The sequence below is a fragment of the Nicotiana sylvestris genome, chromosome 11 (assembly GCF_000393655.2).
Source record: "Nicotiana sylvestris chromosome 11, ASM39365v2, whole genome shotgun sequence".
Classification (NCBI taxonomy): Eukaryota; Viridiplantae; Streptophyta; class Magnoliopsida; order Solanales; family Solanaceae; genus Nicotiana; species Nicotiana sylvestris.
Window position 1 is genome coordinate 30860698 of NC_091067.1, and position 13033 is coordinate 30873730.

Below are 13033 nucleotides of genomic sequence, written 5' to 3' on the forward strand. Positions count from 1 at the left end.
CTAGGCCACTATGCTTGTTGTTTTGATATTTCAAAATGTTTTAAGCTAGGACATTTAATCTATTTGTTTACGTCCATAAAATGGAAATGTAAGTTATAATCATTTTAATTATCTTGTACATCACCAATAGTCTTATGGAGATGGAATTTTGTGACAAAATTAACTAAGGTTATTGGTGGATATTGTTGATATTTGATTGAGTTGAAGTAGAAACTAATCTAGTAGCTCACCACGATTAAATAATTACACTAGTGATGGAGCATTCATCTCAATCACAGAATCTGGCTTTAAGATAAAATAAAACTAGCTTAAGCCTTTTTAATGTCATTGGCTTAATATTAACTCACAAAACAGACGACCATAAGATAGTTCATATTTTATAGACTTTCGGAGCTAATAAATATAGGAGAGAAAGAGAAAACAAACATGAAAGAAAGGAAGCTAATCTGATGAAATTGGAGCTGACACCACATTACACTTACATTCAATAAAATCAACATTTACATACTGCACCAATAAAATAAACTATCATGCACAGACGGACTCAGGATTTTTAGGCGCCAGGGTGCAATATTCTATTCAATCAATGTACGCTGAAGGCTTTTAGTGTTCAGGTTGCCAAGCGCTTTACATTAACTATTTTCAAGGTATATACATATACAAATACAAGATTTTTTCCGAAGTTTATAGGGTCCGGTCACCCATCATTATAATATATAGGTCCGCCTCTGCTATCATGTACTACTAATTTTATTTCCCAGAGTTCGATACAATATTGGTTTACTACTTTTATTCGTCTGCATAATTTAAGTCATGGCGTTTTATTATGATTATTTTTTCCTTTTTTTTTTAATTATTGTTTCTCTGTCTCTCTTCTCCCCTCGCCTCACACATGTGACAACACTACTAAAAAAATTGTCAACTTGTAGAATAGTAGATGCAATAAGCAGTTCTATATAGTATAATAGAAGGAAGAGGAGACTTTAGAAAGTGGAGCAGAAAAAACAATGGAATCATGGCTCATGATAATCATCACTCTATGTATCTCTTTCTTCTTGAAATCCATCTTCAATCTATTAACCTTCTCCAAATCCAACCACAAGAACAAGAAACTCCCACCTGGGCCCTTCCCTTTTAGCGCGATTGGGTGCTTACTATGGTTTAATGCCGATATACAACTCATCCTCAGGGACCTCAAGACTAAGTATGGTCCTCTCATCAACCTCAGAATTGGATCTCTTCGTCCTTCCATATTCGTCGCTAGCCACTCATTAGCCTACCAAGCTTTAGTCCAGCACAGCGCTGTTTTCTCTGATCGGCCAAAGGATATGCAGACTGTTAATAGTCAACGGGTTAACATTAGCTTTTCCCCTTATGGCCCCTTATGGCGTCTCCTTCGTCGAAACCTTACCTCTGAAATCGTCCAACCATCTCGCGTCAACTGCTACTCAAACGCCCGATCTTGGGCGCTCAGTATCCTTATTCAACGGCTCCGTCATGCTCAATCAGACTCTGGACAAGTTGCGAGATTAATTGATCATTTTCAGCATGCCATGTTCTGTCTTCTTCTACTAATGTGCTTCGGGGAAAAGATCGAGGGGGTTCGAGCTAAACAGATTGAAGATACACAACGGAGGTGGCTACTAAGTAATAGCAGATTCAAAAAACTGATCAAATTCTTCCCGAGAGGACTAGGAAAGATCATTTTCAAGAATCGTTGGGAAGAGCTCGTACAACTGCAACAAGAGCAAGAGGGAATCTTTATCCCTCTGATCCAGGCACGAATGACGGCTAAATCATCTGAAAAGATTAGTGATGGTTCGAATCAAGAAACAGAAGATGAAGCAAAAGTGGCGCCTGTGCAGGAGGAAAAGAAGAAGCTTAATCTTGGACAGATAATTAGCCTCTGCAGCGAGTTCCTCAATGCAGCCACTGATACCACGTCCACCTCATTGCAATGGATTATGGCCAACTTAGTCAAATACCCTTCTATTCAGGAAAAATTATACCAAGAAATATGTGAGGTAGTTAACACAGGGAACCCGAACGAAGGAAAAACGAACATAGTGAAAGAGGAAGATGTACAAAAAATGCCTTACTTAAAAGCAGTGATCTTGGAAGGTCTAAGGCGGCATCCACCAGTTCACTTGCTGCTGCCTCACGCGGTGACAGAGGAAGTGGAACTCAACGGCTATGCCATACCTAAGGATTCAACGATCAATTTCATGGTTGCGGACATTGGTTTGGATCCAGAAGTGTGGGAGAATCCCTTGGATTTTAAACCAGATAGATTCTTAGATCATGATACAACAGAAGCATTTGATATAATAGGGAGTAGAGATATCAAGATGATGCCGTTTGGTGCTGGGAGAAGAGTATGTCCAGGCTATGGTTTAGCCATGCTCCATTTAGAGTACTTTGTGGCTAATTTGATCTGGCATTTCGAGTGGAAGGGTGTGGATGGAGACGACGTTGGTCTATCTGAACTGCAGGAACTCACTGTTGTCATGAAGAATCCATTGCGTGCTCGCGTCCTTCCCAGAGTAAATCAGTGACATGTGACCTTAATGAAGCAAACATAGAAGTGTATTATTCTGCAGTGTTATCAAAGGCGAAAAGCGCAAAAAAATCTCTAAGGTCCGTTGAGGCTTTAAGCGCAAAGCGCAAATAAAGCGTGGGCTTTAACGAAAAAAGGCGCAATGGGAGAAAAAGTAAAAATGTGCATGTAGTCCAAGACTAATCATTACAAACATGAATAACAAATATATGGACAAAGAAATTGAAAAAAGATCATGATAAAGTGAAATATCAATTGTTTAAGGTCATCTTTTCAGGATTACACTCATTGGCAAGGAAAAGTATGCCTTAGAGCTTTGATGCGACACTAAAGCGCCCACAAAGCGAGGCGAAGCGCTCAATGTGTTTGAGCCTCGCTTCAGGGCTGACAACATTGTTATTCTGGTATATGGGAATTGAATCATTTCTCCAAATGTGAGGCCTGCGTTTTGGACTTCACTTAGAATTGTAGATGTAGTAGAAGAGATGCTAACATCTTGCCACTTGCACATATATAATTTAACTTTAAGCAACTGGAGATCTGTGTTTGGGAAATTCTAAAGGGGTCCAAATATTATGATGGAAAGAAATGGAATTTATCTTTCTTACGAGTTTCTGCACATTTCTTTCCTTATTCCATCTAATCAATCAAGTGTCAACCCCAAGAAACTGCAATAGCAAAAAGAATTTCCCCTTCCTTTCTGGGACCCACTCAAATACTTCTCGTTTTTTTAAGGAATACATCTCTACATATTCATTGTCTAAAAATATAACTTTCATTACAAAAGAATAAGATCAATTCGGATTAGCTCTAGTTCATTTGGAAAATGTGGTTTTCGGGACACTCAGGATTGGAACGAGTTGACCAGACCATTCAACATCCGATAACTGTTACTACTAGAGCGATCAACATCTCTATACAACATCCGATAACTCTTACTACTAGAGCGATCAACATCTCTATACAGTACATAACAACCATTCACTATAAAAGTCAAGTTTTTATGGAACATATGTTCTCTATAATAGCATTTCGCTATAACAACCAAAAAAATTCGAAACAAATGAGACTGTTATAGAGAAGTTCGACTGTAGCTGAATTATTGCAAGAGGTTTGACAACTACCATATAAACCCTTCTTTTCAAATCAAAGACATCATCAGAATTTGATTAATTTTAAGCTAACCATCAACTTATTTGAGAGAGTTCCCTCATAGCTTGTAAGTGGAAAGCAGAACTGCACTTCTAACAACATATCACTGTTACATTTCATAATTGAGCAATGAAACTTGAAGGGGATTTTGTATTTACATAATAAGATCCGGGTACATGCCAAAATTTTGAATCACTCACAATCAAGAGATATGAGAAGCCGAATAGGACTTGATTATTCTGCATTCGAGTGCTTTAAATTACTAAATCTATATATACATATTTAACGTACTCTATGTCTCATTACATCTCCGAGAGGAGGTTGCTGATTTTCCGAAGCTCCTTGAGAGCTGCCATGGCTGTTACTTGTCCTTTACCAACTAGAACATTTTTTGAAAGGTTTTCTAAGGTCCCAACTTGATCGCGATCTTGCTGAAAAACTGATTCAATCACCTGCACAAAATGATGATTCTTGAATTAATGAACAGACCATATCATAGTGAGCATAGTATATAACTTACGTTGGTAGATAAGTACATAGTGCAACAGTTATCACATAAACAGACTGCTGTTATTGCAAAATCACAGAAATAAATAACACAAAGAAGGTTCTCAATAACGCAAATATAACATTACTTTATGTGGATACAGATGTACTGATGGATCTAAGTAGACAACTCAATGTATTTGGTTTAATCGTAATAAGATGGATGGATAGAACCTGTCCTAAGTAAGTTGCAGGTGAGTTCCGAAAATCCATGTAAGTTCTATACTTTTGATATGATATAAGTTAAAACAATATAGACGAGTTTAGCATGATATTATTCTTACCTGGATATTCTCAAGCATTGACTGCCCGAGATTTCTCAAACTAACCATTAAATTCTGGTCTACAGATTCTCCCTTGCTAATTCCACTGTTATTAGATGTATCAGCAGCACTGTCTGGATAATTCCCACTATTGCAAGCTTTCGTGGAGTCACAGATACCTTTTTCAGACGTCTCCTCACCACCATTTCGTCCAAATTTCCATAACCACTGAAATTTACCAGATAGAAGTTTCCGCTCCTTAAAGCCTACTGGGCCTTTTCCCCCAGAGTCAGCACTTTCTTCAGATTTTAGCGAGGTCTGCTGAGGGGGAACAGAAATAAGGGGTGAGACTTCTAGATTGGTACAAGATGCCTCACCACTATTTCCATCAGCATCATTTTCATCGGCTGAGAAATTTGATGCAACACTACTTCTTTCAGATCTATTTTCCTGATCATTTGCATCACTAATAGGGCTTGGAGGATCTGAGAAAATAGATGAATTCTGTTCACTAGCGGCACTTCCAGTGGAGCATGACTGATCAGACGTGCAAGTAAAATTTCCATCATTACAATCTTGTCCGACAACGTCAACTGGAGCTTCCTGCTCTATATTTTCATCATCAATAAGCTTTTCTATATCTTCATCAGCACCAAGCTGCTGAGCAAGATCTTTCAACAAACTTCTCCTCACTGACTTGGGAGCTTTTTTTCCATTATCAACTGTAGATGGAGTTGGAGCAGACTCAGTTCTAGTAAGACGCAACCTCACTTTCTCAGACCAACCTTTTCTTCGGTTTGGAACTTGTTTTTCCGCACTATTTTGCTTGCGCTCTTCTTCCTTGTGTAAAACTCTCCACTTCTCTTCCCAATAGCTTTCAGGTACTACAGGACCTCGAGGAGTTTTTGGGGAGCTTAAATCAACTGAATGGCTATGACCTCTTACAACCGTTGACTGATTTTTACCATAGATCCCAGTATGATCAATTAATGGAGCTGAATTGTTGGCATCCACTGCCAGCAACTGCAATGATTTTGCCTTAGCTATCAGTTTTCCTAGATTAATATCTTCTGGAAAATTTAGCAATCTTTGGAGGCAAGTAGTAGTGTTCTCGGTGGCAAGTAATGAAGACCTCAAATGAAGTATCATAGTAACAGCAAAAGCTGATATAAATGCTCCCCTGGATGAATTTAAGACACCAGAGCTGGACTCGGTATCATTTTCACAAGGCTTCTCCAACTTCTTGTTGTCACATGCAAAAATTTCATCCCAGATTATCAACAGGTCTTCAAGCGCAAATTCACGCCCAAATAGTACTCGAAACCAGCGAAGCGCAAAATATTGTGGTTCAACCCCTAGTTCGACAAGATGACTGTGGAGAGAAGAATCGACTAGCGAAAGCAAATGGTATAATGATGCTGAAGCTTCAATGATAGGGGGACATCCAGTATGCGAGTTACCATATGGTAAAGGGGAAAAAAATTCCGCCATAGCAACAGCACCACCAGCCCCACTCATTAGAGCGTCAAACATACAATACGCATCGTGCTCCATAAACTTCTCTGATAGAAGAATACCAAGCTCACCTTCGGCACCATATGCATCACTTAATAAAATAACTGCTTGAACCTTCGGATCAAGTTCACTTAAACTAGTAATTTTCACTGGACTCTTCTGAGATCCATTGTCATCTTCCACAGATTCCGAGAATTTTTTAAAGTCAAATTTATATGTCAAATCATTTTCATGAAATGAGAACCCATCAAATTTGTCAGCAAAATGATCCTCATAAAGATTCCTAACTTCAGAAAGCTGCTCCGTATCAGCTTGAAGGACATAGAGAAGTGGGGCCAACAGTTCATGCATCCCTGCAAACCAAAGCAGAAAGTTTCTTCATTAATATAATGAGAAGACAAACAGGACAGACGATTAGCGATTTTGCCACTAGGTTTACATGGCAAATTCAAGATCATGATTGCCTGCACTCTGGTTGCTAAGCTTGAAGGACTTTCATCTTGATTCACTAGTTAAGAACTGAACATATATCTTATACAAGACGCCACAAACTAGAAAAGGCCAATTACGCTTCCACAGTAAGCAGTAGCGCATAATAAGTTTGTCAACATTATGATTTACCTTGTCTGTAACCATACTCTGGATGTCTAAGGCACCAAAGTAGTAGAATTCTCCTCAACATGGCTTGGCATCCAGGAGTCTGGAAATAGCTACCATGCTCAGGATATAAACGCGAAAGATCCTGGTCAACCATCTTCTCCAGTTCAGCATTCCTGAAGAAGCGACCCCACATGCTATCTGCATTACCACACCAATCATATGCATGTACTCAATGACAAGTTACAGTTTTATTCTAAGTACTTTGTAATGAAAGATTGAGTAAAATGGAGATATACATTTCATATTGCAGGACCCAAATAATTGTTTCCTCAGGATGGTCTAATTAACAAGATTCAAATGTTCGAAGGTGCTCAAGCTTGAACAGTTTTCAGCATTGCACTTGCTAAAACTAAGAGACAAGAAAATGACTTGAAAATATGATGCAGATATCCTACCAGGGTTTTGTGACAATGGATTGTCTATGACAGGATCAGGAGAATTACTTCCATCTTTAGGAATATGCGGATCAATAAGAAGCTGTCTTCTCAAAGAAGCATACCTACACAAACATAAAACGTGTTACACAAAAACATTATGTATTAAGAACCTCTTTATCATACTGAGAACATAGAAATAAAAAGAAAACTAACACACTGGAATCTAGATCATGAAATTGAAAAGAAACAGTACGATCAAAACCCACAATCTCCCATGTAGAGACTTGGAGAAAGAAAACCCTCAAGACATGACCATTTGATATTCAGTAAACAACCCAATACACCATTAGACAAAACTATAACATGTAAATAAAACTCAGAACAATGACTCCAAATAAACTGACAAAAAAACAATGACAAAAAGATGACCACACAAGTCAACTGCTAGCAACATAATATTCTATACCAGCAAACAAGCAACTACAGAAAACATGTCAATACATCATTAACACAAAACCTTAACTTGAGAGATGAAGCCACATGGCATGACATCAACAAAATAGGATTCCAATTTTTTTAAATTACCGAATCCACAAAAGCAACAGCCAGAAATAGGCCACTGCAAAGCTGATGAGTAGCTTATGCAATTTGAACTATGTGCTATTGCTTGCAGTTTGTAATATATAGGAAACCAGACGAAACTGATTCAGGAATGTAAAAGGCTTGCAGCAAATTTTCACAGAAACTTATGCAAAATTGTGAACTTTTACCAATTTGTTAACTTATTAGATTTTAAAAAAATCTGCACTTTTTAACATATCATGCAATATATTGTTGACAAATCAAAGATTAGAAATCTGAGAACATCTCAAAAACATCTGCAACAAAATACAAAAACCCAACTTGATATATGATGTGAACAAAGCCTATAACTAAATTTCAACAACAACAACAACAACCCACTATATTCCCACAAGTGGGGTCTGGGGAGGGTAAGATGTACACAGCCTCACCCCTACCTTGGAAGGGCAGAGAGGTTGTTTCCGGCCTATAACTAAATATCAACAAAAAAAATGCAAAGATTCTACTTTATTATTACAACAAACAAGAAAATCAACAGAAACCAACATAATAGCCAAAAGGGTCAACGCCAAAAAGCAAATTGCATATCTTCTCCAAAAACATTGGCAACAAAATACGAAACCTCAACTTGAGATATGATGGCATCAGAGGCTATAACTAAAAATCACAGAAAATGTAAAATTACCATTATGTAAAGTTACTGGTTTTTCAAATTAAATAACCAAGAAAATCAACAGCAACAAGCATAACAGCCAAAAGGGTCAAAGAAAAAGCAAATTGCATACAAAACCTCAACTTGATATATGATCTAGCTAGAGGCTATAATTAAAAATCAACACAAAATGTAAAGTTACCATTATGTAAAGTTTCTACCTTTTATTACAAGAAACAAGAAAATCAACAGAATCGAGCAAAATAGCCAAAAGGGTAAAAGAAAAAAAAACAAATTTTATACCTTCTACGTGAGTCAGCGGTAACACGGCGAAGATCATCAATGGTTGACGAAGGAGAAGAAGGCAAAATCCCCAAATCAATACGCCACCGGATTCCTCTCAGATCTCCAAAACGACGTGAGGACTCAAACATCACTGCTGACTCAATTGCAATTGTAGCCATTTTTTGACCAAAAATTTGATTTTTAGCTAAGAAATTGAGAAATTATTAAACACCCAGCTGCTAAAACCTCACCAAGAATCAATCAAACCAATAACCAGAGCACATAAAGTTGTAAAGTTGAAATATTTGAAGACCCCATGTGCTAAATCTCCTCATATAGGCTATTTTTCAACAAGAAATTGAAAAATTAGAGCCAAGATTCAAGAAAGTTATATTAACGGGAAAAAATTATAAAGAAAATAGCTGAAATTAAGGGTCAAAATTTTCTGGGAAATGTAAAGAAATTAACAGAGAATTTTCATTTAGAGGGAGAAAAAAGAGAGAGAATTGAGCTAAATTTATGGGAGAAAAAAAAGGGGCAAAAGTTTTATAGACAAAAAATGGGAATTTGCTATTGGGTGGTCAGTGGTCTAATCTTGAAGAATTTTCTGATGAATTTCTGTGTTTTGATTTACCCTTTTCCTTATATTTACTCGGTTTTTTCTTTTTGTAGAAAGAGAAAATCTAGGGAGAGAATAAAGGGAGGAAAATAAGAAGTTTGTTTTTGTTTGGTAAATAACAAAAAGGAAATAGAAGAAATAAAAGCTAAATTGTGGAAGGCAAGTGCTTGACATATGCTTTTGTGTGTTTGTTGTAATAAATGAGTCTTGAGGGGGTCAACTTTTTTTTTTTTTTGAGGGAGGGGGGTTGAAGTTGAAGTGTCCACTTCTGTTCATAACTAGGGCTGTTCACGGTTTGACAGAAAACCGATTCAAACCGAAAAATCGAACCAAATCGATTAAGTAAATTGATATTTTTCTTGATTTGGATTGGTTTTGGTTTTAAATTTTAAAAACCGATAATATTTGATTTGGTTTTGGTTCTATTATAAAAAACCGAAAAAATCGAACCGAACCGATTAATTATATAAAAATATGAATAATTATTGATATATGACATAATATCTTTTCGTAAATAATTTTAAATACTTTATGCATTTTAATTATTATTTTAAATTTTGATTTATCCTATTTATATCTTAAAAGATTGCCTAGGCCCAAAAGAATAGGATTCGACCAATTTTCTTTTCCTTAAGAGAATCTAATTCTCTAACCTACACACATACTTTTTCCTAATAAAAGAGTTAGAAAAAAAAAATCTACGACAAGAGTAAAGAAAACAAACTCAAATTGCAAGACTATAATAGCTAAAGCTTGAGAAAGTAAACTTTTAGTTTGTTTTTTGTTCATTTTTTTCGTATAAACAGGTAAATAAACTTTCAGTTCCGAAATAAATATAAAAAAAAGCATAAATTTAGCAAATTATTTTCAGATTGTTGTCTAGTGTTGTTTTACTATTATCGACTTATCATTAGCTTACTAGGAACCGAAAAACCGAAACAAACCAACAACAACCAAACCGATGGTTTGTATGTAATTTGGTTTGGTTTTGGTTTTAAAATTTTAAAAACCGATCAAATTGATTTAGTTTTGGTTTTAATTAAAAACCGGCCAAACCGAACCATGAACACCCCTATTCATAATCATGACTCTCTCACAAATGTTACTGTACTTAAGGGATCGGTCTCTTGAAAATAAAAAACAAGAGTATTAGGTTTCGATTAAAGATGCCAAACTATAAAACAATAGGAGTGAAAGGCCAATCCAGATATAATATAGTTAGATTTTTGCAAAATTTATTTCGTTAGAGCGTATAATAGTAATTACTCCTTATTTCCAAATTCCAAGTTCTCTTGAAAATAGAAATAAATGAAAAAAGCAAAATTATTTTATCACTAAAAGTACGGCCATAAAGAGTCTCGAATTCAAATATTGAGAATCTAAATCTTACTTAGAGAGTTGTTTATCTTTTAGTAAGTCTATCTAATGTAAAATTGTAAATTGAGATTAATGGAATTTTTATGTGGAAAAATTGTGTGGGGTAGCCACTTTTTAAAGTAGTATTTACTTTTTATCCAATATTTTTAATGCTTAGCAAAAATAGTCACTAGTCTATTAAAATTTGTTAGGACCGAAAAAATCAGGTGTCATGCGGAAGCTAGCAAAACAAACCTTGAGCGACGATAAATCATACAACAAAGGAAAAATATACCAAAAGAGACACAAACATTTAACGTGGTTCGGTCAACTGACCTATGTCCACCGCGGAGATGAGCAATCCACTATATAAAAAGAGAGTATAAAATATCGAGAGAACAACCTCACGAAGAGGCAAACACAAGTGACACACTAACACTTGTCCCGCAAAATTCTCCCCTAAATACTACTCTCAAGCCCCTATGACTACATTGTGGATGCTACTGAATGAGAAGGACGGATCTTCAATTTATATAACTCCAAACCTTTTCCTACAAGAAAAAGGACTAGCCAAGTATAGGAGAAGTATAATTTCCTTCTACAAAAAGGAAAACCCAATTAAGGTAATTATATTACCCTTTCCTACAACAAATAGGAAAACCAAATATTGTAAGAAAATTATGGCAAACACCTGACAAAATTAATATGAAAAGACGATATTATCCTTTCTTCTATCTCTTTTCTGTCCATGTTATACCAATGTAAAGAAACGTACAGGATTGTTTTTATCTTGACCAGAGTAAAAATTTTGCTTTCCATTCTCTAATATCCATGAAGTTTAATAATTTCAAGTATTTGAGTGCTTGGAACCCGACATCACTCACGTCCCAACAATCTTTCCCAAAAGTGTCTCGTATTTCCAATTTGAAATTCTCCCGATTACTACGCAATCTTGCAATATTTTGATATAACCCCTTTGATTGGCAATTCGATGAGAATATGCAAAGTAATTTTTATCTTCGGGTTGTTTTATGTTGACCAAAGTAGAGATTTTGCTGCCACTTAATAGTTTGAAGTTCAAAAATTAAGGACACTTGGTCCTTAACTTAGAGTTATAAGCACAGAAATTAAAGACAGTTAGTTCTTAATTTAGAGTTACGAGCACAGAAGTTAAGGATAGGTAGTCCTGAACTTAGAGTTATAAGCTCAAAAACTAAGGACATAAAGTCCTTAACTTAAAGTTACAAGCTCAAAAACTAAGGACAGGTAGTCCTTAACTTAGACTTACAAGCTCATAAATCAAGGACAACTAGTCCTGAACTTACAATAACAAGCTCATCAGTTAAAGATACTTGGTCCTGAACTTAGAGTTGGAAGTTCAAAAATTAAGGACATTTGGTCCTTAACTTAGAGTTACAAACACAAAAATTAAAGACAAGTAGTCCTGAACTTCGAGTTCCAAGCAAAAGTTAAGGACATGTAGTCTCTAAACTTAGAGTTACATGTTCAAAAGTTAAGGACAAGTAGTCCTAAACTTAGACTTATAAGCTCATAAATTAAGGACAGTTAGTCCTGAACTTACAGTAACAAGCTCATAAGTTAGGGACACTTGGTCCTGAACTTTATGAGCAGAAGGGTATTTTCGTCCGAGCGGGTAAAGTTTATTAAAGTAGTGACTAAAGACTAAAGACATTTGAAATAGTGGCTTAAAAGTAAATATATGTCTTATTAGTGGCTAACTGTGCATTTTCCCTTTTTATGTTTGGATAGCAGATGAGTAAATCAAAATAAAATAAAATTTTCTTTAGCTTATTATTTTTAAATAATAACGACAAGAAATGACTAGGAGATTTTGTGGATATTAACTATCACAATTTATTATCTTTGTATTCTTCTTTGGAAGGTGAGGAGTGGATGTCAAATTTAGATGAATTACCAAATTAAAAAGTGAGCATATTATATGAGTTTTGTTTGTCATTTATAATGAGGTCCTGAGTTCGAATTTTGAATAAGAATTTTTTGTTTTTGTAAAAAATGTTTCCCCTTTTAATGAGCATGACAAAGCTTTACCTTATACCGCAGTCCAATGCAATAAATTCATGTTATGCGTGGTATCCGAAAAAGAAATGAAAATAAAAGTAAAAAAAGAACTTAGTCAAGTTAATGGTTTGCCACTTATGATGTCTGTCAAAACAATTCTTAATGATATTTTGCTTTCATTGAACACATTATAACTTTTTCCCTAGGCACATCAATAGATTCTTTTTGTGGAAGTTAAATGTGATGTAGGGGATATGAGCATATAAAATTTAATTTAGTTGTCAGTTGTTACAGAAACAATAAGTTGGAGTAAAATCTAATTCAAGGTAAATAGTTTTTTTTTTTTTGGTCAACATGAAGTTATGATCTAGCTAGTTATAGAAAAGCAGCTAAAAGTTTCAAATAATTGGTCTGCACCGACAATATATT

At 35.5% G+C, this 13033-nt stretch overlaps 2 protein-coding genes across 2 annotated transcripts; one reads left to right on the plus strand and one right to left on the minus strand.

Annotated features, from left to right (window-relative positions):
• Positions 1-1007: 1007 nt before the first annotated feature.
• Positions 1008-2926, plus strand: LOC104240450 (cytochrome P450 89A2-like). The gene has a single exon (XM_009795293.2). It carries the CDS (start codon positions 1008-1010, stop codon positions 2553-2555), a length of 1548 nt encoding a protein of 515 aa, XP_009793595.1. The 3' UTR covers positions 2556-2926.
• A 905-nt stretch (positions 2927-3831) lies between these two features.
• LOC104240451 (uncharacterized) lies at positions 3832-9108 on the minus strand. The gene is made up of 5 exons (XM_009795294.2): positions 8608-9108; positions 7089-7192; positions 6655-6831; positions 4540-6386; positions 3832-4161 (listed from the first exon to the last, which is right to left on the minus strand). Exons 1-5 carry the CDS (start codon positions 8766-8768, stop codon positions 4012-4014), a joined length of 2439 nt encoding a protein of 812 aa, XP_009793596.1. The 5' UTR covers positions 8769-9108; the 3' UTR covers positions 3832-4011.
• Between the last annotated feature and the right edge of the window lie 3925 nt (positions 9109-13033).

Coding starts and splice junctions, on each gene's coding strand:
- LOC104240450 (XM_009795293.2), top strand. CDS start 1,008: ATGGAATCATGGCTCATGATAATCATCACTCTATGTATCTCTTTCTTC.
- LOC104240451 (XM_009795294.2), bottom strand. CDS start 8,768: ATGGCTACAATTGCAATTGAGTCAGCAGTGATGTTTGAGTCCTCACGT. Junction 7,193..8,607: donor ACCGCTGACTCACGTAGAAG/GTATAAAATTTG, acceptor ATGTTTGTGTAG/GTATGCTTCTTTGAGAAGAC. Junction 6,387..6,654: donor AGAGTATGGTTACAGACAAG/GTAAATCATAAT, acceptor TTTGGTTTGCAG/GGATGCATGAACTGTTGGCC.